We start from the raw sequence: 24,327 nt of genomic DNA, 5'->3' as shown, positions 1-24,327 counted from the left end.
CTACTCTGTTTTGTCTGCTGATGCATTTGGATGTATGCACGGAAGCTTCAATTACCAGACATACAAAAAATTCCCTGTGTTATTTAGACTTATTTTGGCATACAAACCAATTCTTTAAGTTTAATTTACATTTTTTATTTCAGCATAGACAAGAAGAAATGCATGGTAATTTCCAACATTTAAACCCATCGATCAGTTTCTTTGTAAGTGATTTCCTAAGTCTCTGAAAACTGATAAAAAAAAGTTGCATTAACACCATTTTAACCAGTGGATGTCACCAGCGTGCGGTGTCCTGTCTGCACTGTGCATGTGCACATTTAGTCGTAAAATGACTTTCAATCTCATAAGTATGAATTTTTATCTGATAATTATGATTTCTAAGCTCATAATTTCCATTTTCTATCTCATAAGTATGACTTTCAATCTCACAATTTCGCTTTTTGAGAGCATGATCTATTTTTATCATGTGGCAGAAATTGGCTTCCATACAGATCAGCTCATCATTGACAGGTTTACAGACACAACGTGAGCGCATTTACTACGATTCTCTGTTTGCTGTGACTTTTCTCTGTCAGCTCTACCTCATTTTAAATGATGAGCAAAACCAAACCACCGTACCTGCAGTTAAATGCATAGACGGATACTATTTTAACACATTTACACGTATTTAGATTTCTGTACAAAATACATACAGTAGGCCTATGCAAATGCATTTAAAACTGTTCCACATAGTTGAGTAAATATGACATTACTCAATACAAGGGACATTAGGAATCTGCATACTTTTTTGTTAATTCTGTGCTTAAATTTAGGAAAAATCTGCAATTCCGTCAGTCTCTGGTATTGAGTAATGTCATATCCCTCTGAAATTAAATGAAACTGCACATTGTAATTTCTGTGAGTTGACTCTATCTATTATCAAAGTATTTGTCAGTAATACAGCTGTTTTGGGGAAACATTTCAATAATTGCATTGCAGGGTGATTTAAGGTGTGCCACTAAATTTTCTGCTTGCGCTCCTAAAGATTTCAGTCAGGGGCTACAAAATAAAAAAAGTTGGTCTGGAGCCCAGGATTTAAAAGTCTTTCGATTAATCTCACAATTTCCACACCGTCGGTATTTTATACGTGGCCACATCATGTGAGTGTGGAGCAGATCTGTGCAAAACTATATCCAGTCATTTTCTGCAGTGTTGTAAGACATATCTGTGTGTTTGGTCTCTGTGTGTGGGAGTACTATGCTCTTCTGTCAGTGTGACAGCTGGGAGATATCTATGCCATGTGTCAGGGTTTCAGAATGATACTGTATAAAAACAAACATGGGAATTCTGTTTTACCATTTTAAATGGTGCACAGATGCTATGCATGATCATTGTGCCTTATCTCTAAGATCCATAATTCCTCAAAATTGTATGCTCCTCCTTTTCTAATTTATGCACCCGTCTTGTTTTTCAACATTTAATGGGCATAAAAATGGAAGGTATGTGTCATTACATAATTTTTTTAACAAGCCACAGGAACATTTTCTATCAGAAAGTTTTCTCAGTCTCTGAGATCCATTTAGAAAAGTTGTACATTTGCACTGAAAACAGGCTATGATAGACAGATTCAAAAGTCAAATAAAAAAATCAATACTACATTTCAGAAATTTAAGTACAAGATGATGATTGCGAAGGTGACACTCTTTGCCAATTCAATAAAATTGTATTTATATAGCATTTTTCACAATGCGCATTGTTCCAAAGCAGCTTTACAGTAGAAAATAAGAAAAGCAGAAAAACACAGAAAAGGTAAAACACAGCACAGTGCATGGGGTTTATAGAACAAGAAACATCATTCTAATAAATAATATCAAATAAATGCAGTCTCCCGGTGAAGCCATCAAGGCCCTGTGGCGAGGAACCCAAACTCCAATGATAAATAAATGGAGAAATAAAAACTCACGAGAAACCAGTCTCAGCCGGGAGGGCCAGGCCCCCCTACAATTGCCCCGGTGAAATACAAACAAACCAAGACCAATGCAGTGTGACAGCAATGAGCTCCCTTAGGACGGCCATGACCAAGACAACCGACATCAGCTGCCAAACATTGCCTGGCAGGAGAGATGAGTCAAAAGTCTGTATGCTGCTTGGTACCTCACACTACACAAACAATTTCTCTCATCCAGGTCCAAGACTATTCACGGTTTTCATGGAATCTAAGATGCTACAGCATCTGAAATCCTGTTAAAACATTAGCAGTAATGGAAAAAATGGAAACAGAAAAGGACAAATCTAGAGGGGATTAAGGGAACCAAACAATCGGAGAGAGAGAAAAACAGAGAGAGAGACGTATCAGGTATAATCACAGAGAGAGAGAAAGAGAGAGTTGTGAGGCGGTGCTCTGAATATGAAACAGTGGGAAGGATGGGAAGAGATTAGTACTGCACTCTGTGGGCTCATCTGCGAAAGGATTCTCGGCAGACAACAAGCACACGCCACCTCAGGAGAACTCAAACAATATGCAAGTGCAATTTAAGGAATATATAAACCTATCTGGAAAACGAGATGGATGTTTTCTGACCGGAACTATGAACAACTTTTGAACGAAGTGAGACTTAAGAAGTGACATTCTGGTGAGAATTTCTGGTAGGCATTGCTTACGATTTAACCAATGAAAAGGAAATGCTTTTTTTATACATATAGTAGCTGCTGATTTTTTTATCTTATGTCATCCTTTGCCCCGATTCTGTCAAGGATAAATCAGATGCCCATCTTTGTATTGTAAGACATGACAGATGCAAAACGGCCTCATTGCATTTGAGAGCAGAGGGGATTTGTGTATCCATGGTTCTCCAGCCGTGCCGCTGCTGTAATCTGTACCTTTTCGCAACCAAAAGAATGACCTCAGCATATTACGTGGTTTTGATCTCACTCTTGGTTCGTTTCTCGGGGTCCAGTTGTCCTCAGGGCTGTCTGTGCACAGCTGACATCCTGAATTGTGGCTCTGTGGGTCTAGACAGATTTCCGAGTCCACTATCAATCACTACATCTGTTTTGGACCTCAGTCATAACAGGATGACATGGCTAGCAGCAGGCACCTTTCACGGGCTCCCAAGGCTGCACACTTTGCATATGTCCCATAACCGCATCTCTATGCTCAGTCCAGGAGCTTTCCATAACATCAGCAATCTGCGGTACTTGGATCTCTCTTCCAACAAACTGCAGGTGGTGGGGAAGTACCACTTCCAGGACCTGATGGCGTTGGAGGTGTTGTTGCTGTACAACAACCGCATTACCCGCGTTGAGAGCAACACGTTTATGGGTCTCAGCAATCTGAGAAAGGTTTATCTCAGCTTAAACCAGTTGACCGACTTTCCCTTTTTCACCGTGCGCAAACACATCCACCCCAACCTGGTTACTCTGGATCTGTCCTCCAACCGCTTGTTTCGTTTGCCTATGGATGACATTGTGTTGTTGCCTGTGGCAGTCCAAAGAGGCTTGTTCTTGCACAACAACAGCCTCGAATGTGATTGTTCCGTGTATCGCTTGTTTTGGCATTGGGAGCAAAAGGGATATGGGGCGGTTGGAGACTATAAGGAGGACTATAAGTGTTTAATGTACGGCGATCCTCCTGTTTCAATCACATTCCTCCTCAGCTCTTATTTCTTTGAGAACTGTACGGTGGGAAAGATGATATCTCTTATTTCTCCAAAGGCTGATAAATTTGTGTGCAAGGGAGAACGAGTGAAACTGGACTGTACTGGAACTCTGAATGGAGAAGAGCTGTCCTACAGTTGGACCATCCCTCACCAAGATTCGATCAGTCAGCTGGTCCAAAATGGAACCCTCCGTCTAAATCAAGATGGAAGCCTGGATATACTCGCAGCCCAGCCCACAGATTCAGGAGTTTACCAATGTACCGCTGTAGATAACACCAAGATGATAAATGAAACAAGAGAGGTGAATTTAACCGTTCTAGCCCAGCGCACTATCGAAGAGACGTTCAACACCGGCTACACCACTTTGTTGGGCTGCGTAGTGACCCTTGTGCTGATCTTGATGTACTTATATTTAACCCCATGTCGCTGCGATTGCTGTAGACCCCCTCCTCCCTCACCAGAAGCTTCCTCGTTCAGAGAAGACCCTCTCGCGTCTATCTTTACAGCTCCCGCAAATGCAGAACGGCACAAGGCAAAGTCTCAGGCGGACAGGCACGTAGTGTTCCTCGAGCCGCTCTTGGCAGGGAAAAATGGCCTCCCAAAAGCTGCGTTTGTTGAACATCCCACAATTGAATGGGACACGGAGAACTACACCATTGTTAGAGACAGAAGTCCCTCCGAGTAGCAGACCATTGACTTTAAAATCAACATCTTCCAGGATTCTCATAAAGTTGTTGGAATCGAGGGCAGCTTCATAAATTAATCTGTCATAATTCCAGAAATAAATAATTTTGATCCTGAAATGTCTCGCCTCATAGTATTTGGTCAGTTTAAAGAGATTTGTGTTTGTATTTGTTGGTGGTGTATGACTGTACTAACAGTAATGCATTGACAAGCAACAAGGCCAAAATTGTTACATTATGAAACTGATATAAACATTTTGCAATCTTTTATTGCAGTTCACTTTGTAACTAACATCTAAATTAAACGTCTGAATTTCTAATACATTAAATTGAAGATTAAAAGAGATGGAAATGTCCCTACGGATTCAAAGTGATTTTCATGACAACAGTAACGTTTATGTTGCCTCTGATGCAGCATTTTATCTGAACAAAAGAAAAGTTTTAGAGCTATAGATCAGAGCTGCTTAAACTATACAGGTAACACAAGGATGAACTATCAATGTTCTTGTAGTATTTTAGGTGGCTGTGGATATTGATTCAAAAGCGTTTCTTAAAGTGAAAATGTATTTTGTACTCTAAATGCAGAGAACAGCAAAAGCTTTGGTACAAAATAAATCACAGAGTATTTCTTTTTTTATCCTTTTTTTCTGATATTTAAAAACAGCATGACATTTCTGAGACAACCCCCAAATAGCAAGAACTAATCTGTCTATTCGCCACCCGCCTTCAGGCAAATGTTGATGCGCATGTTCCTATAAAATTTACATTTGAGAAGTTAAGGTGACAACAACCTCTTAATTTACAATAGTGTTCTTGATTGTATTTACATGGTCCATGCACGCAAACTCGCACAATGGGTGATGACAAATAAGATATGAAATGCAGAGAATGGTCTAAATGAAAGATACATCAGTCTGTCTTGATCAAAATCTTTAACAGAATTCCTTCCAGATCAGTTTAAGACTGTGGCTTAATCTTTTAAATTGCATTATTACCATTCGATACATCTAATCCCGTATGATAAAGATACAACGTAAAGTGCAGCAATGTAGTGATGTTGGCTTTTGTGTGATATTATTCACCACACAATTTTGCATTAAGTTGCTATTTCAGAGAAGTGACTAAATGTATATGCACGGTGAGCATGTCAGTTATGCCTCATATGTCTCAGAAAAAAAGTACAAAAGCTGTCATTGGGGCTGTACCATTTCAAAAAGTACGCTTTTGCACCTAAAGAGTTCACATTTGTACCTGAAAGATACAAATTGCTTCCAAATGTTTATATATTTGTTCAACATGTGCAAAAAATGTCTTCTGCTCACATCGTTTAGATCCAAGGTAAAAAAAAATCCAGTTTTATAAAAACAGAAAAGTAAAAGCAATGTAGTGATGTCTGTTTTGTGAGATATTATTCATCTCAACATTTTGCATTAAGCAAATTGCTATTTCATTACAGGAGTGTTCTATGGAAGAGATTAAACACCCCTGCCACGATTTCCCTCCCACACCATGCACACAATATGCAAACTAAAGGCAAAATATGAAAATGAAAAAGCAGCAAGGCAAAGCTACAGACTTAATCCACTCAGCCTGTTTCCAGATGTGATCAGATTTATCTGCAGCAACCCACTTGCACATTTGTAATACCGTGACATGACATGTGTCTCCAGGTTGCTCGTCGACTGTTGTGCAGTTTATAAAGCCCTGTAGAAAATAATTGTACAACAATCACAACAACAACAATGTGTTAAATCACAAGACATTAATATATATTTGTTTTAAATGTCTATAGCTATGCAAGGTATTGTTGCATTGTTTTAATTGTTAAACATTACACTATAAATACATTCATAATTATTGAAAACATATTTTTCAAAAATGTTTCTTGTGTTATTCATTTATTTATATTCTTGCCTGGTAATTTGCTCCTGTTTGTATTTTAAACTATTATTTGTAAATCTTAGGACATTTTCATTAAAATCCATGGGGTCAACTACATTGTAGAAAACACACCACAATAAGTATATTAATAATTGTTGTAGACGTGTTTCTATTCTGGTACTTCTGGAATAAAATAAAATACTATTTTCATTACATATATTACATTTATGGTCAACCATACGAAATGATGGTCACCAATTATGGTTTGGATGTAAAATCACACCCTGAATGGCCACAGAGGCCTTTTAAAGATCTGTCCACTATAGTGGATAAAACGAATCGTGGGTTAAGGAATACCAATAAGGAATAGTAATAAACTATAAAAAAATATCAGTTTTCTTTATGTTATTAACAAGTCTCAACAAATCTCCATGCAAAATGGAGTTGAACAATCAGTACACGCAGTATTAGTTATATAACCGTGACTGCCCCAGAACGGCCTTCCCTCAGTTTTATGTGTAATACCAGCATTGTTTTCAGAGATGACTATACCAAATGAGAGATAGTATGACTAAAGGTCAGGTTTTAGCGGATTACTCTTTGGATAACATCTAGGTACTCCAACAATATTTCAGCCATTTTAAGCTTTCTTTTCCCTCTGCAGTGAGTGAAGCACTACTGCAGAGCCGGTTGGTCTTGTTTTTTGCTTTACCTCTTAATGAGGAAAATGAAGAACATAGTGGAGATCAAAATGAAGAGTTAATGTGCAGAATCTGTGTAATAATGTCGAAAATATTTAAGTCAAAATAAACTAGTGAAATAACTAGAATATCTGCAAGTGCGTTTAAAATCAGTGTATGCAATTAAATCCTTTTCAGGATTTATATGAACAAATCTATATGCAATGGTATGACAGTTATGCCTAAAAGTCAGGATAACAAAAGTCATTTGTCCCAGAAATGTCTGTTGCCATCATTTTCCCAAATAGCTTTGTTCATCAGGACAAAGGTGGTCCATATATGCCTTATAATTTTCATTCATTAAAGAACTTTTCCTGCAGCCTTTTTTTACAAAATGACATGAGCAATATACTACTCATTGTTTTCAGACACAGCTGTTTATCCGGTCATTTACTTCATGTCAATAGGCCTGAGGTTGCATTTTAAACAGAACTTAAGCCAACCATATTCATGCTTGGGCAAAATCAGTCAATTGTGAAATAAAGATGCATAATCCTGACTTTTTTATATATTTAAACATTGTAAAGTGTATTGTTTTTGACAAGATACATAATCCGTTTAGAAAATTGCAGTAGCATCACAGCAGTAAAATCAACAAGATGACGCCCTCTGTTGGCCGGCTGTAAAACAGTGAGTTCAAACCGTGCCAGTGATCACATAAAAAACAACTTTGGCATTGATTCAACTCACTGGAAAAGAAAATCTGTAACAAGAATGTTTTTACACAGCATCATAAATAACTATGTACATATACAAAGAGCTCACACATTCCCAACTGTTTGTTAATACTGAACACAATATCACAATGTTTGATACAACCTTGTTTTAATAGAACATCTGTACAACCAAGAATGTAAAAAAAACCATAACAGCTAAAATGAAGAATGACTCGACTTTTCTCTTTAAAAAAATATCGTCTGCAATTTGCTCCTTGTTCACAAATCGTTTTGAAAATCCCAACAAAAACTATTGACAAAAATGAAACATTGAAAGGCAATTACATTTCTTGGCAATATAAATATAGTGGTATGAACAAGGTTTCTCAAACATCTCATTTTAGGAAGAGCATTACTGGAAACAGTGAATATCTGGCCACTGTCCGAGTCACAAATTTAATTCATACAAAACCAGATTTCTGTTTATTTTTCAGATCATGACATTTTGATTTAATGTGCTCTTACAGTTAAATATGTACATTCTTAATGCCAGTAGTCTATAGGGGAGCCTGTGACGTTCCCAATGGCATTTAGTTGTAGGTGTAGTCTGAATAGTAGTCCGGACGGCCACCCCCTCCCCTTCCAGGAGGATATCCCCAGTTACAACCTCCTCTGATGTGACCCCGACCTGGTCTTGATCTCATGGGCATAGGTGGTGGTGGTAATCCTCTACCCCTGAAACCACCACGCATCATATCAACGGGTCTGGGAAAGCCCCCTCTGTGGCCGTACATGTTGTTGTGATGTGAGCTATGTCTAGCCGACCCACCCCGGCAAAGAACCCCCAGGGCAGCTCCAGGGATGGGCAGGAGTCCTCTGGCAGCTGTGCCGCCCCGTGTGGGAGGAGGCTGACTGCCTCCATGACTCTCTGAGAAAGAGTTCACAGGAGTTCTGCTGCCTTGGCTGCACGACATCAAACTAACTGGAGCAGCACTCCCTGGTGCACTACTACATGGCGCACCACTACCTGGCAGACCACTACCTGGCGCCTTACTACCTGGCGCAGCACCTTTCTCTCCATCTCTATCCTGCTGTACAGGACCTCCTGTGGAGGTGGCTGGAGAAGGTGTGCTTTCTTCTTGACTACTGGAAGCTCTAGTCTCACCTGCTCCCACCCACGATCCATCTGTAGCCCCTGCGGCTTCGGGTTGGGTGGAAGGGGGTACACCGAATCCTCCCACACTCTGTCCAGCTGTAAAACTCTGCTGAGACTCCAATGCGGGCCCCCAGTTAAAAAGAGGAGGAATGGGAGGAACAGGAGTGAGGGCCGGAAAGTGAGTACCATCTGCGTAGGATGGAAAAGTAGGTTGGAGAGAGGAACAGGAGGAAGAAGCTTCTACACCCATCTTAGCATCCTGAGATCCCGGTTGACTGTCACTGCTTGCTGTTGGTGCCTCAGCCACCACACTGTCAGAAGCAGGCAGAGGCGGTGAGGGAATCTGTATTGAGGAAGCTGATTCTGGAACAGGTGGCACCTCCACTGAGATGATAGGGAGCTGAGGGAAGGAGGGGAGATGGGGTAGGGGAATGGTGATGGGCAGGTTGGAGGTGTGTGGAGGAGCAGTTGGACCATAGTCTCCTTTGGAGGCAACCATGACTGGGGATGAATATGCAGAGGACAGTTGGTAGGCAGGAGACCTGGAGTAAGGGCTCCACTGTGCCGAAATGGGGCACAGGTAGCTCTGATGGGGGTTTACCCCAAAATTGGCCAAGGGGTCCTCCAACTCAAGCCTAGGATTAGCCTCCTGACTGGCGGCTTTATACTGAGTGATGGCCGATTTGAGAGCTGCGTAATCAGCCGGGTAAGAGCTCTGGGTGGGAAAGGCAGGTGGATTTGGTACTGTATGGGGATTCCTAATGGGGTCCAAAGCTGGCTGATCAGGGAGAGGAGGGCGGAAGCCGTCAGTCTGAGGCGGAGGGGGCAGAGGTGCCGTCGGCTCTTCAGGAGGATTTTCGGTCTGAATGGAAGTCTCAGAGATAACCAGCGTGTCATCTTCAGAGTCGATGGACATGTCCTCTTCATCCACAACAGCATCGGGCTCCACTGCACAATGAAAGAGAAGACCGTGTGTAACCATAAAACTTAAAAAATTATAATTTCTGCAAAGGAAATGTTTGCATTGGTGGTGACTGTACCTGGATCAGGTAGAGTGGGTTCTTCTGGAACACTGAGCAAACTCTGGAAGTTGTTCATGATGTCATTCATACATGCAACAATGACTCCACTGCCGGAGAACTGTGAGAATGAGTCGTCATGCTTTTCTGTATAAACACATGAACGCGGGATCGTCACGCAACAATATGACATCATGAAAAGTAAGACACATCATTGATAGCTTTAAAATTTACAACCCATTATGTTGGTTGTGTCTACCTGTCAGGAAGATGATGTGTCTGAGCTGTGTGTGTTGAGCTTGCAACTTCACCAAACACTCCAAATCAGGAGCCTGCCTAGATGGAGTGTCACATTCATGGTAAGGCAGGAACTCCACCAGGTGTTTCTTCTGGTAGGCTGTCAGCAGGTTTAACAAATCCAGGGCCTCAGTGTTTAACCTGTGAGAGGACAGTAAGAGGTTTGTGGACTATAGGTTTGTCAGGATTTGCTAAACATTCTATAATCTCACCTGCTGAGCTCCTTAAGCTTCTTCTGAGTCTTACAGTGCACCTTCCACTTCCAGGGTGAGCCCTGATTCTCCAGAAACTGTAGAAATGCCTTGAGCTTTTCTGAAAGCACAATACAAATGCGAGTCTCTGAAGAAGAGATTTTGGTATTATGCTCTCACAGCTAAAGCTACAAAAACAAGATACTTAACATGGTAAAGAAGAATTTAAAAGTACATGCCGTTTTGTTTTCACCTCTTACCTAGACTTATATTGTCAGGGTTTAGAATGAGCTCATCTGTCACAATGAGACCTCCAGACACAAAAAGCTCATTGTAGGTACGATTTTTCACATCATCCAGACTGTCAACACCGGCAAAGTAAACTGTGGACAGCTTCTTCAGAGACACCAGCGCTGGGATCTACAAAAGGGAGAATTTATTACACTGAATGCTTTCTAGGTTGCTTATTACAGCCATTTTTAGAACAACATTTAGGAAAAGGATTGCGTTGTTCTATTAATAGTTTCTAAGGTCATGTACCTTATATACATGAGTTGCGATATCCTCATTCTGAATGATGATCATGAACTTTTGTTGACTTTTCATCTCCAGGTAAGTCTGTGGGTTGCAATCAATGTTGCCAAGACTTTGCAAATACTCCTGCAAAAAAAGACAAAGGAGAATTACCATTTTATCATAATCGGCAGTAAACACCTATGGGCACATTTATAGTGCAATATTAGTCACACCTTGATCTCGGAACAGAGTTCACTCTCCACATCTCCTCTTTGAATGAAAAACCTCACTGCATTCTTCTGCATGATCTCCATCAGCGTGGACAACACATCCGGTTGGATTTGCTCCATGATGTTACTGCTCACAGCGTTCGAGGTTGCCGCAGGTGCAGAATCTGACGGCATCTCTGGAACTGAAGGTGCTGGAGGCTGACCGGCACTTGCTGTCGAAGGTAAACGCATAGAACTTTCCAAAACACTGGTATTCTTGGGCTCAATCGATATTCCTGCTGAAACCAAATGGGCCTCTTTGACCGTGCCAAGACGATGCTTATCTGATAACGGTGGTTGCTTAGGGGTAGATGCAGGAGCTTGAGGCTTGCTTAACAAAGCCTTAGATTTAGACACTGGAGATGATGTTTTAGTGTGAAAAGGGGCAGGCGAAGAGGGTAGGGTGGGTGGGGCAGGAGCAGGCATGGCTGAAGGGAGAGGGGCAGATGGTAAGGGGGTGGGCAGAGGTGCAGCAACGGCTGGTGTTGTGACAGCCACAGGTTCTGAAGACATGTTGGGAGATCTAATCAAGCAGCTCATCTTCTCACAGAGACTGCTGACGTAGCCGTGTACTGGTAGTGAGGAGACGTATTTCGAGACGAAAGGAGAGAAGGCCGAGCTTGTCCATTTGCCTTGCTCCTCGAGTCGAGGCAACGGAGGAGGGGGGATGTACATTATATGCTGTGCCTCCAACAGTTCTTGGATGCCTGTGCAGAAGTTTTGTAGCTCGCTGTCGACGATGGTGTCCACTGTTCTACCAAAAGTCTGGACTTGCGCCTCTACTCCACTGACAGAGGCCTCACTTACTCCCGCTAAAGAAAAATACAGAAAGTTTAGATTTACTTACAATTTAGATTTTACCAAATTATTTCAAAATGGGTGAACCTCACAAAATCTTGATTTCAAGATGTCAAACATGATATTCTTACAACGCTTGCGTCAACAACTTATCTTTTTATTCATTAAAACAAGGTATGATGTGTTTAAAAGCATTCATTTAAAAACTTCTACAGACAGTTTAACACAAATTTTAAACACCTTTTTTTACATAAATAGGACTCAAATTCATTGCCATCTGTAACCATTTAAAAACTGTCTATCCCATAGCATGTTTTGCTTAAAATAGAGATGCCATGATACTCAAGCAAGTTCTATAATCAAACTTCATTAGATATTAATAAATTATATTTTATAGAAAATAACAAAAAATAAAAATATTGAAAACTACCAGGAATGAGAATCAAATGGTCGTGTACACAGCATGACAAGAGAATATTACAATTGAAACTTGTAAAATACAAAGTAATCTGTTAACCTGTTAGCCATTTGAGGTACTGGTAGATGTTTTTGTCAAGGAAAATAAAAACTTGATGTTAATATGTATGTACATAGTAAGATTATTAAACATTAATGTTATTTTATCTAATTATTTTTCAGAATATTTTAAGTTGACTCCAATTTAAATTACAATAAACGTTACACAAAAACAAATCACGATGCGTTACGGTAATGACAAATTCAGCAGAATAAGCAACAAAATTTTAAAATAATTAATTTCAATGTTAAAATTATGCTTTGTGCAAGGTTGAGAACACGATTATGTTTATTATGATACTTTTTGTGTTACCGAATTGTTTAATAATTAAAATCTTTAATGCCATGATGAAGTGGTTTCGTGAGAATGCACCAATTAAACAAATGTTTATTTTCTACAATAAGTTTATTACAAACTAAATTAGACAAGTCTTCAAAGGACTGTGCAATAAACATGTAGATACCAGAGCTAGATGTTCTCCACAGACTGTGGCTCGGATTGAAGGTCTCCGAAAGACAGGACGGCTTCTGCTCCATACTAGAGGAAGGACTGTGAACCTCCATGCTACTCCTGCTTCCAGTCATCTGTTCCTACACAAAACATCCCAATATAGGTTAACTAAAACATCAACAATCAAGATGAGCTTAGGTGAATCATGATACATAACCTCGATGATATAACAAGAAAAGTCCAAACCTCCAAGTTATCCTGGTTAACCTTCTCTTCATCCGAACGCCTGGCTCGCATCAGATCAAGGTCATTGCAGGCAGCCAGGTCGGCGGGGTCGAGACTCTGATCCATGCTGTTTGGGTCCATGCTGCTAGCATTGTTAGCGTGCTGGGCCATCTTCTTGAGCGTTCCGAGGAAGATTTTGAGTAGCGTGTGTGTGTCCCGAAGACTGGTGTTCGGGGACTCACGCAGGTCCGTGTCGCACAGTGCCGTGCTGTCTACAGCCACTGACAGAAGGAAAAAGCATGGATTTCACAGACTTGAACACAAATATCACACAAACTTCATCTTGTACCCTCCTCCTCACATGTCATGACACACTCACCTCTTCCTGGCTCCCCGTTCAGCATACTGGTCCTCAGGTACTTGTTAACGCCTCCAGGACCTTCCCTTTCCAGCCTCCTCTTTAGGCTGGCGGCATCCCACTCCTCTTCTCTCTCAGGGCCACTCCCTTCTTCCTTCTCTAACGTCCTCTTATGTAGATGTATCAACTTAAGCAATTTCTCCATCTTGTCTTTGTCATACTCTCCCTGTGGTCTCTGAGCTCCACCGTTGGACTGAGAGACTCCAGGCGTACTGCTGCTCGCCACTTGTCTGTCTGAGCCTCCGCAATCTGACACGGGGCTGTACTCTTCGGCACCTGCTGGTGGAGACCCCATCACAGGTCTACAGTCTACTAGCAGCGCGTCCACTGACAGTTGAAACTGTGCCGGCCCCTTTATGTAAGAATTTAGCGCTAGGTCCATATTCTTAGGACGAGGTGCTGGGTATAGATTGGTACGGTCGTCCAAAGTGTGCCGGTACTCCACCACATGAAAGGGCCGTATGGCGCCCTGTTCCTGCTGCTTCAGGTAGTCCAGTGCCTGACGTTTCAGCCCCGCAGAAAGGTCTTTGGGAGGATTGGCACGTAGCTTGAAGAGGCCGTGGTGCAGGGCAGGTACAAAGTTATCGAGTTGATCTGTGATTGGGTCTTTAGGCTCTAACGAAACCAGAGGGTCTCCATTTACTTCAGAGTTCTTCGAAACTTGAAAGCAAAAGCAGATGGATAGGTCATTGATGGATGCAAATACAAACAAAACAACTAGTCGACAACAATGAAGGGGATGACTCACTTAACCTGGAGATGTTTCTCTGTTCTTGAAAGATATAAAGCGCATGTAAGCCCTTGTCATTTCTGCCTCGCCTCTCTTCAAAACAGAATAAAACAAGCCTCAATATTCAATCTTATGATCCACACTGTCACTGCTATTGATCTTTGCAAGATGTAGTGTGTAAACCTACCGCTGGAAGTTTGCAAGTGAGAGGACGAAAGTAGAAAGAGAAATCCTTTGTCTATCAACGGCTTCACCAGAACCTACAGTCCAAAGAGTTTAATTATAGCGTAACTATAAGATCTATTAATAACAAGTATAAAAGCACCCACACATAATGGCTTACTGACACAGATTTTTACCAACAGACTTTAAAAAACGTACAGAGGTAGGCAGGGACCTGGCTTGAGTGAAATTAATTCAATCAAAAGTGTATTAAAGTGGGTTGTGAATGCTCTCACCATTCGTTCTTTCTCAAGCCGCTGCACCAGTCCGGAGAGACTGTTTTCCTGTTTACTTTTTCCTATGACTTCATACAGACTGCAGTACATCCCACACTTCAACACTGTAACACAACACGATACATTTTAAAGCGGTAGGATAACTTGATACCCAGACACAACAACAACAGTTTGTTGACTAATTGTTTTTATTGTAAATAATCTTCTTGTCTCTGGAATAACATTGTGACTGGTTAGGACAACATTTTTTGCACTTGTATTACCCTCGCGCGATCCAGTGTATGTGTCCCACGATAACAGAACAGACGGGATCTTTCGCTTTACTTGATCCAGATGCATTGCCACGCTGACATCAAGCTTGTCTGGCCTGAAAATTGAAAAATATAGAAAAACTTAAAACCATTGCAAATATCTTAGAAGACAAAACTGAGACTGGATCTTTAAGACTCACAGTTTAAGGGGGAGCAGAGGGAGACTTGTGGACCGGATGTACACTTGATAGAGCTCTTCTCCCTTATTCACAAGTGAGCCACTCCAAACTGTATATCTCCTCCGGACTAAACATCAAACGCAAAAGAGTTTGTCGGTTTACTCATGTCTGGTTCATGTGTCGTGGATGTGTATAATGTTATCACATTTATTAGATAGAGAAATGTATACAAATCTTACCTCTTGGTGCCTCATACACAGTGCTGTTTAACCTACTAAGATACAATAGGAAAACTCTTTAAATTCACATAAAACTAGGCTCGTCAAAGTTTGTGATAAATTGTGATTACTTATTACGTTTAACACCATTAATGTTTATTTTAATGAACTGAAATCAATTTGACTTTATAAATGCTACATTCTGGTCCTTGTGTTTTTAACTGTCATTCGTTGAAATGCTAAAATTGTTGCACTCTCTAATATTGCAAGCACATGATCAATGTTTCATTTCATACCTGTGTGCAGCCGTGACAGACTCTTTTCCTTTATATTGAAAAGACACAACCGCATATGGTAACACATGTCGGGGCCTTGACCGTAACTCCTCAAATGCAAATTCATACAAGTATTGCTGAAATAAAATACAGAAGACATGTAAGGTCATCTGTCCAGTTAATATTTTTAAAATGACACTTAAAATAAAATTGCGAATGACTAACCTGAGTGTGTTCGAAAGCCCTATAGGACAACAATGAAGTCACTTTGCTGGCATTCTTGTACACATGGCAGTCAAATTTAGGAGTGGGCTCAAGATTACTTTTGGGCATATTCTCAAATATTGTCTTCAATTTACCCTGCAGAGTGTAAAAGGGCATATCTTAGTAAAGTATGTATTTCTGTAAAGCTATTTTGTAACAAAAATATAGTGCAAATGCATAAAACTGACTGTACACATACCTTCATGACTTTAAATATTATGATGTCTCCAGAAGCACCCACTTCAAATGGATTCATTTGTAACAAATCTGAGTATTTTGAGAGGTAAATCCCTATAAACCAAAAAGGCAGAAGTTATCTTAGAGTAGTGTTACTTGAGATAACATCGAGTCACCAAATGTCTTGGAATGATCCCATGGCTCTTTTGGAATCCAGCATACTATATATGCTTTGATTAAATATTTGTAAAAACAATATTATATAAGCTGAACAACATATTATGAAGTCTTGGAAGGCAAGGATGAATGTGTGTGGTAAGTTAAGGTTCATACACTTTTATTTAACACATACAGACCTTTGCCAACTTAACTACTTTAAACCAGTCACAAGCGACCATAGTAAGACAAAACTTACCAGAACTCTTTGTAAACAAATAGTGTCATCTTTTATTAGAAGCAATGTCCCAGAGACCTGCATTTACCTTTGCCAGGGCTTCCTAGATTGCTGATCCGTGAATGTCCCACAGACAGACCCTTTTCACAGACCCAGTGAACCTGGAAAAGAGAACCAGATATTTTTTAGTACAATAGTTTTTGAAAAAGGCTCTGACAGTCACCCTGTAGCCCAAATGGTAAAGCATTGATAGCAATGCCAAGGAAACGCATCAATTAATCAAATATTTAGGACCTAGAATGCATTAAGCCAAAGCGACTTAGTGTATTTAAAGGGATCGTCACCCAAAAACTACAATTTGCTATTTCTTTACTCACCCCCAGGCCATCCGAGATGTAGGTGACATTTTTTCTTGAGTAGAACCATAAAGAAGATTGTTTGGAAAACCGCAGCCTTCTTTTCTTCGTATAATGGGAGTCTATGGGATCCACCTGTCCTCAAGCACATCATTCCAAAAAAGTGGCTCCCGGCGACATGTTGACGTATTGTGAAGCGAATCGTTCGATATTTTCATAAAACTGAACGTAATTTTTTATAATATTAGCCACTGTGTAGCCTCTGGACACGTCCCGATCATGATCATCTTGTAGTATTTTGTGGTGGATGTCATACCAGCGTCTGGTGCATTAGGCGCCACCTGCAGAATGGGAGTGTTGTGCAACTGTTATTTCTGCGACAGTCACTCAACACTCCCTTTCTGCAGGTGGCACTAAACGCAACAGACGCTGGTATGCCATCCGCCACCAAATTCTAAAAGATCGCGTGTACAGAGGCTGCACAGTACGGCTAATTTTATTAAAAATGACGTTCAGTTTTATGAAAATATCAAACGATTCGCTTCACAAGATGTCAACATGTCACCAGGAGCCTCTTTTTTGGAATAATGTGCTTAAGGAACTCATAGACAGGTGGATCCCATAGACTCCCATTATATGACACAAAGAGGGCTGTAGATTTACCAAACAATCTTATTTATTCACTGTTTCTGAGCTTTAGTTTGAAAAGTGTTGAACTTGTGGTGCTTTAAAGGGGTGGCAATAGACGGACCATTCCAGTCCTTGTAGATGTCATTTAATGCTTGGCCATCTCACCTTATTTTTCTCCGGCAGCAGAAAAGCATAAGATTCGGCGAGTTCTGCCTCTGTCCTTCCATTCTGCTTCAACTCCCTTTTCTTCTCAATGAACTACACACATAAACATGACACGGTTTATGTTATACAATCATACATACATTAAAAATGTATTATTGCACATAACAGATGGTTATTCATGTCAAATGAAGTCTATTCAATGCTCACCTCCTTCTCTAAGAGCTCGTTGTGAATGAGAGAAGCTTTGGTGTAGTTGAAAGTCCCACGAGAGGAGGAATCCAGATAGAACGTGGAGAGAAGCTTCACAACCTCTTCAAACTCTCTTGAATCTGGAGACAAGTGCTGGAGAAGACCTGGAGGACAAAACGCATCAAGACACAGCTATTAAGACTATAAAACTAAGTAAAATAAATAAAGTAAAATAAATACAAGCTTTATAGTTACTTTTTTGCACGAAGGCAGCTGACAAAACTACACGAAATACTACAATAACTTTCATGTTGAAAAATCACGTGTCACACTATTGGACTATTTAAAGTGAATCGGTCAAGACAGAAAGAAGATTAAAATGCTGTGAAAAAGTGACTTAAAAAGATACCTTAAAGGGAATGCATAGTAAAAACAACAACAAAATACAAAGTTATACAAAATAAAGGTTTTACCATAGTTACCACAAATGTACGGTGGTCTCACATTTAACTATAGTTCAAGCTTAGTTTTTGTCCTAATGGTAATAAATTAAAAACACTTACACTTTTACTATAGAAAAACATGGTCAATTTACCAGAAAGCGGCACAAAAACATCTCAACTTGAACCTCACCTGTTCAAAAGTTAGTTGAGAACGTGTTAAACAAACACAACAGAAAACTCTCGTTTAACATCCAAAATACGAAAATCAACAAGTACTTCCACGAGAAACAGCAAAAGTACAAACCGTCATGCATTACGACAACCCGCAGCCCTCCCTCACCCTGCACCTGTTTCACTTTCATTCAACCCAACTGTATGTATTCATCTGCTGACACGCACATTATTTACATGTTATATATTGATTTATTTTCGGCTGTTTTGGCAACAGTACGGGAATTAGACCGAATGGTAATTAGCAGTACGTCCAAACGTGGTGCACAAAGACGGACATTTGAAATGTGGTGGACAAGTGTATCACACTGGTGCCATTCATAAGCTCTACACATGAGGGGGTCAGAAATGTGACGTCTGTTTTGCGTACACTTTACGCCGAGGGAGGTGTGGTGGACAGTACGTTAGCCACCCTAGCAACCGCACGCACAGGCAATGCAATGACACCGGCCTCCGTGAAGTTTACATTCCTGGTACATAGAATACACGCGAGGAAAAACTCGAGTGGGCGCGAGAAACAAATCAGATACTCGCGTGCTTGCATTAGAGGGTCTAACTTATATGCAGCGGGGCGCAATCAAAAATCCATATTTCCGACTAACACAACTCTCAAGGAGCAATCACGTGGTGCGACATATACATCCTCTATTCAAATATCAATACGTGTGTATTATGAATGCCGTTTCAGCGCGAATGCCGGGATATTAAACCCAAATGGTCAGTTTTAGGAACGGCATTAGTAGTAGCAGCAATCAGACAGACAACCTTTCCGCTCCTTGATCTTCCGCGGAATCTGGAAATTCCTCCTTGGCAGCTCATCGGTCGACTTCGGTAACATTGAAGGCGAACCGCTGCAGTTTTTTAGGTCCGACACGATGGTCCTCCGCCGTTCAGAAGCATCTTTTTCAGACATTTGCTCGTCTTCACATCCAGTTTGATCGCCATTTTGCTTGGATGTGGCCGTGCTAGAGGCTGACAACAATTGTTTCTTGCTATCGCAATCCTCGGATGTTAGGCCGTCGGCCTGGGCGCTATCCTTGTCGGTTTTTCTCTCCTGGCTTAGATTGCAGGCCATTTTAGGACCAGCGATCACCTCGTCGGCTGGTGATGAAGTTGGTTTCAATGCCGCTTCATGGAGTAATTCTCCTCAACCAGCCTCCGCCATTATGCCTGTGACGTATGCCTTCCCCACCACTGCAAAACTCTGGCGTCACTGTGTTTACATCCGCGCGCGCCATCGCCCCCCAGTGGGACTACTGTGCACTGCATTCCTACTGGACGTCATTAGCGTTGATCAGTGGCCCCTGACAGAAGTGTGTTAAACTCACATTTTTACATAATAAACGACCTTAAAGTATACATGTAACAGATTCGCTCAGGTTGTGTTGTTACAAACATTCATTTGGATTAAGCTAAAAGTAATTATTATTATTACAAATTATGTATTATTTGTCACCTTTTAAAAAAACAAGACGCTTCGCAGACTGTTTGGCGAATAAAACACCGCGAGAGCATGGTGTCATATGGCGATGTTTATGTATCCAGGTAAATTTGACTTTTGCTCATTTTTAGAAGAGGTATAATTGGTCAAACAAGTATTGTCTAGCTTTGGGCAGTGTCAACCACGAACTACTTTTTGTACATACAAAAAAGACATTAAACAAAAGTTTGTCACATAGCCTATTAACTTTCAATAGTGATCAAATGCAGCGCAAGATCCTGCAAGACATCTATTTCCGACATTGATTAACATTTGATTTTACATTTTTTGTTTATTTCCACGTTTAAAATAGAATTCTAATCCAAGAATTTGACATTTTTTGCCAGTAACTGTCTAAACATAATAATCAAAATAATTTATCAAACAAGAAAGAATATGGTACAACACATGTTTGGGCTTATTTAAAAAAAACTGAAATAAAACCTCCATGAAATACATTTATTTGAGCAGCTTGTAGAGAATTATCCACCAGTTTTTATTCTAGTTCTGTTATACTTCCTCTGCTGTAAATATCATACTCTTTGAAGCCAATATAGTCTTTGAGACTAGCAGGTAAAGGCAGAAAACTGATAAAAACCGGAGCCCTTAGACGCAAGCGACTAAAACTTTCACGGATCTTCAGTCTGCAGAGGTGCTTTAGTCTTCGAGGATTTTCTGAAGAGAGCAAAGAACACCGATTTAACAAAAAACTCAGGCAGAGCGTCAGTGTCTGAATATGATCACATGAGATGAGACGGACAGACTTACCTTGTATTTTACATATATCAGCCCACTGTGGTTGTTCAACAAGGACACTTTTCAGTTTGGAGCAGAGAGTCACATGATCAACGTAGTCCATCATAATTCTCACCACTTGGGCTGAGATGTGCCTGAGCCAGTACACTGTGATCACCTCACAAAACTAGAAAATAAAAGTTCATTTTTACCATCAGAGCTGCATTTGTATGGCACATTAATGAAGAACTGTACTTTATAACTAGTCTTACCACTACATCTTTTATGACAGAGGTGCTCCAGCCCTCGTAGTCCACAGGCACGTGTGAGGCCTGTCCATATGGACAGTCAAAGCATCGCTGCACATCATAGCCATTATTAAGCAGCATGCGTAGCATCACCTCATCCTTCAGTGCATACTGCAGGGCAGAAGGGAAATGGGTGGTGTTGACACGAGAGTAGTAATTTACTTTGGTGCCATAGCGTAGAAGAGTGTTTATGAGCTCGTAGTTGCCCAGCCGCATGGCCACCTGCAGGCAGTTAATAGGGTCCTGATTGGCCATGGCCCCAGCCTCCAGGAGCAGCCGTGTGGACTGGACGTCATTATTGGACACGGCAAAAAACAGCGCCGACCTGCGTTCATCATCGTAGTTCCTGCGCACTCTAGGGTGCAGCATGAAGTTAGGGTCAAACTCAGAGCTCAGGAGCAGCTCCAGGCACTGCGGGTGACCACCCGCAGCAGCGGAGTGTAACGGGCTCATGCCACTCTCCCTGATCACTTCCTTTTTAGTCACTGGGATCAGTTGCTCCAGCGCTCTATGAAGAACACATTAAGAATTGTGGTTGTGTCGAGTGCAAAAGCTGCATCAAAGGTATCAGATGTGTGGTACTTACAGCAGGTGCCCGCGGTAGGCCGCGCGGTGGATGGGGAGATGACCTGTGTGGGTGGGCACGTTGGGGTCGGCTCCATATTCCAGTAGCAGTGAAATTATGTCAGGGTTTCCGGAGGCCGCTGCGTCAAACAAAACCGAGGCTGAATTCGAAGAGTGGGGCTTGGACCACACACTGGCCCCTAGAAAATAGGTTAAAATGATATTTAATCATTTACAGTTACAGTATAGTTGGGTCCGAAGGTCTGAGAACACAATGTGCAATTTGAAATCAAATTAAAGTCAGGTTGAAAGTTTAAACCTACGTATAACAACATAATAATTCATGTTTAACCCTTGCGTGGTCTGCTGGGCCGAAAATTCTGTAAAATAACAGTTTTTCTTGTAAATGTATTCACTGTAAAAACAACTTTTTCCCCTGGGTAAATGAAAAATATTATCCACACTAAAAAATGCAAACAAATATTTTTCTTTTTTCTAACAGTGAACCTGTGACGGTAAAATCTCTTATTTGCTGTTTTCTACAAATTATTCTTCATAACGTAAAGAACTATCTATGATTATATAACCTTGATATCTTTATGATATCATGACAAAGATAAGAGGTTCGGAAGACAACTGATTTTGTATAATGTTGTCTATCCACGAGCACAAGTGTAAAAATCACCTTTCTGCAGCAGAACCTCTACAACGTTAAAATGTCCAGCTTGCGCAGCAAGTCCTAAAGGAGTATGTTCACACGCGTCAATCACATTTGGATCAGCTCCAGATTGTAGAAGCAGGTATGCAAAGTGATCCATGCCAAGCACAGATGCTTCATGCAGAGCAGTTCTCTGAAGACTTCCTTTTTGGTCCACTTTGGCATTGTAGCGTAACAGGAGAAGAGCCAGGTCATACTGGTCATTCTTTATGGCTGTTTGCAAAATAACACAAATCAAAATAATGATTTTAGATTTTTGTCTTTAAGAAAATGAGTCTCTCGCAGTTTTAAACTTAAGTGGAGGAATCCATGCTTGGTAAGCAAACTGTATGCTCAAAGTAGCCCATTGTTCCACACCTGCAATCAATGCAGAATCACCATCCTCATTTTTGCAGTCAGGGTCACAGCCATTCTGCAGCAGGAATGTGCCGTTGTCTCTGTGACCGTGGACCACGGATAGAAACAACGGAGTCTCCCCTCTCAGAGTCCGGCATTGGCCTGAACCCTCAGGAGATGCTGAACATTGAATTGCAAATAAACTTCCTTGTCTTTGGTTTAATGTGGTAAATAGAACACAAGTTATTTCCTGGACCTGCATAAGTGATCTCCAGAACACTCCTCTTTGGTTGTACCGCAGCCTCGTGTAAAGGAATCCAGCCCCTGCTGTCTGCATTGGACAGAGCCTCCTTATGCTGGACCAGGATCTTCAGAGCATCCTCATTACCTGGTATCACACATGAAAATGAGTATTTATTCTCTTGATCGCTTATAGAAGATCATGGACTGTACTGCAGAGTGGATTTCTTACCAGCTTGTATAGCTGTGAATATTTCCTCGTGGTCTATGCAGTCTAATAGATCACTAAGGGAGGTAAGAACAAACTGTGCGATCATGATTACCCGCAAATATGCCTGATATCACAGCACAGAATGGGTTCAGCTGTACCTGGCGGTTGAATCAGCATGTTTGCTGTTCTCCAATAGACTTAGTTCAATCATGTATTGAGTGGCCTCGTCTTCATCCCAGTCATCCTCTGCATTATACACCTCCTCCATGTTTCTGGAATACACTTTTATTTGATTACCAAAACAGTAGACACAAAAGCAAATAGTTTTCTTGAAGTCGTGTATTGTGAGGACAGAGTCGTGTCTTTTTTAATAAGTGATTTTAGTTTATTACCATATTTCTTTTCTAAATAGTAATTGCATAGACTCGTCTTATGAAAACACATTGCATACTTATTTGGCTAATTACATTTTATAATTGTGAGCCAAATGAAGATATTTTGAAGAAAATTGGCAACCAAATAACACTGGACCCCATTGTAAACACTGAGACATTTCTCAAAATATCTTAAATTTACGCATTTGGCAGACGCTTTTATCCAAAGCGACTTACATTGCATTATACTATACATTGTACCTTCTTTTGTGTACCACGGAAGAAAGTGTCACATACATGTTTTAAAAGTGAATAAATGATTACAGAATCTTTGGGTGAACTATCCCTTTTAGTTTCCTGATAATGTGCTTGCTTTCCTTTACACGCTTGCCACAGATTGTTTGCATTAGCCATGTGTTAAAGCTGAAAATATCTGCTCTAGTTTCTATTGTGCTGGTTTGGATTACAAGAAACTTTGCAATAAGATCCATGCATGCCCATTCAATGGATTGCTCAGGCTGAGAATAAAAGCATCACAGTATAATTCATAAAAACTATGGGTCTTTCAATGACTTTCAAAGTCTTTAAAACATGCAACCCTTCATCTCATGCACAATTCCAGAGCTCTAGGAAACAAATTTGTTAGGATTTTATTTACATAGGCTATGCTTACATTCAAAGACAAATGCACTACCTTGAGGCAACAGGAAATGCTGTTGTTTTCGTGGAGGTTGTACTGTGTTTTTAAACGCTTTACACTCTCACAACTATTTATATCCTCACAGTTAAAAATATACACTCACGGGCTAGGCCAGCCAACCAACACCTGGCTTTGACCCACAGCATGTCACTCCGTTCAGCAATAGCCAACCAGACAGCTGACATGGGAATTAATGATCTTCCCATTCCATGGTCCTAGAAATAAACATACAACGGGCCAATTTTTT

At 40.7% G+C, this 24,327-nt stretch overlaps 3 protein-coding genes across 3 annotated transcripts; 1 reads left to right on the top strand and 2 right to left on the bottom strand.

Moving 5' to 3' along the window:
* The first annotated feature begins 2,941 nt into the window (after positions 1 to 2,941).
* LOC306906379 (amphoterin-induced protein 3) lies at positions 2,942 to 4,432 on the top strand. Its single transcript, XM_079477725.1, has one exon. The coding sequence runs from the start codon at positions 3,055 to 3,057 to the stop codon at positions 4,321 to 4,323; it is 1,269 nt and encodes a 422-aa protein (XP_079333851.1). The 5' UTR covers positions 2,942 to 3,054; the 3' UTR covers positions 4,324 to 4,432.
* Positions 4,433 to 7,429: 2,997 nt separating this feature from the next.
* Positions 7,430 to 19,710, bottom strand: tasorb (transcription activation suppressor b). The gene is made up of 23 exons (XM_079478428.1): positions 19,180 to 19,710; positions 17,759 to 17,904; positions 17,552 to 17,644; positions 16,489 to 16,561; positions 16,029 to 16,120; positions 15,791 to 15,925; positions 15,587 to 15,702; positions 15,312 to 15,346; positions 15,094 to 15,199; positions 14,906 to 15,009; positions 14,643 to 14,746; positions 14,372 to 14,444; positions 14,203 to 14,277; positions 13,416 to 14,114; positions 13,058 to 13,317; positions 12,825 to 12,951; positions 11,011 to 11,858; positions 10,802 to 10,921; positions 10,522 to 10,681; positions 10,283 to 10,382; positions 10,033 to 10,211; positions 9,795 to 9,920; positions 7,430 to 9,702 (listed from the first exon to the last, which is right to left on the bottom strand). Exons 1-23 carry the CDS (start codon positions 19,487 to 19,489, stop codon positions 8,189 to 8,191), a joined length of 5,595 nt encoding a protein of 1,864 aa, XP_079334554.1. The 5' UTR covers positions 19,490 to 19,710; the 3' UTR covers positions 7,430 to 8,188.
* A 680-nt stretch (positions 19,711 to 20,390) lies between these two features.
* On the bottom strand, positions 20,391 to 23,274 carry asb14b (ankyrin repeat and SOCS box containing 14b; the record flags this gene model as incomplete). The annotated part of the gene is made up of 9 exons (XM_079477357.1): positions 20,391 to 20,569; positions 20,663 to 20,816; positions 20,902 to 21,445; positions 21,524 to 21,701; positions 22,187 to 22,432; positions 22,577 to 22,735; positions 22,812 to 22,943; positions 23,028 to 23,080; positions 23,165 to 23,274. 9 exons carry the CDS (start codon positions 23,272 to 23,274, stop codon positions 20,391 to 20,393), a joined length of 1,755 nt encoding a protein of 584 aa, XP_079333483.1.
* Between the last annotated feature and the right edge of the window lie 1,053 nt (positions 23,275 to 24,327).

The sequence above is a fragment of the Barbatula barbatula genome, assembly GCF_947034865.1.
Source record: "Barbatula barbatula genome assembly, chromosome: 17".
Taxonomy (NCBI): Eukaryota; Metazoa; Chordata; class Actinopteri; order Cypriniformes; family Nemacheilidae; genus Barbatula; species Barbatula barbatula.
This window is presented reverse-complemented; position numbering and strand designations above follow the sequence as displayed.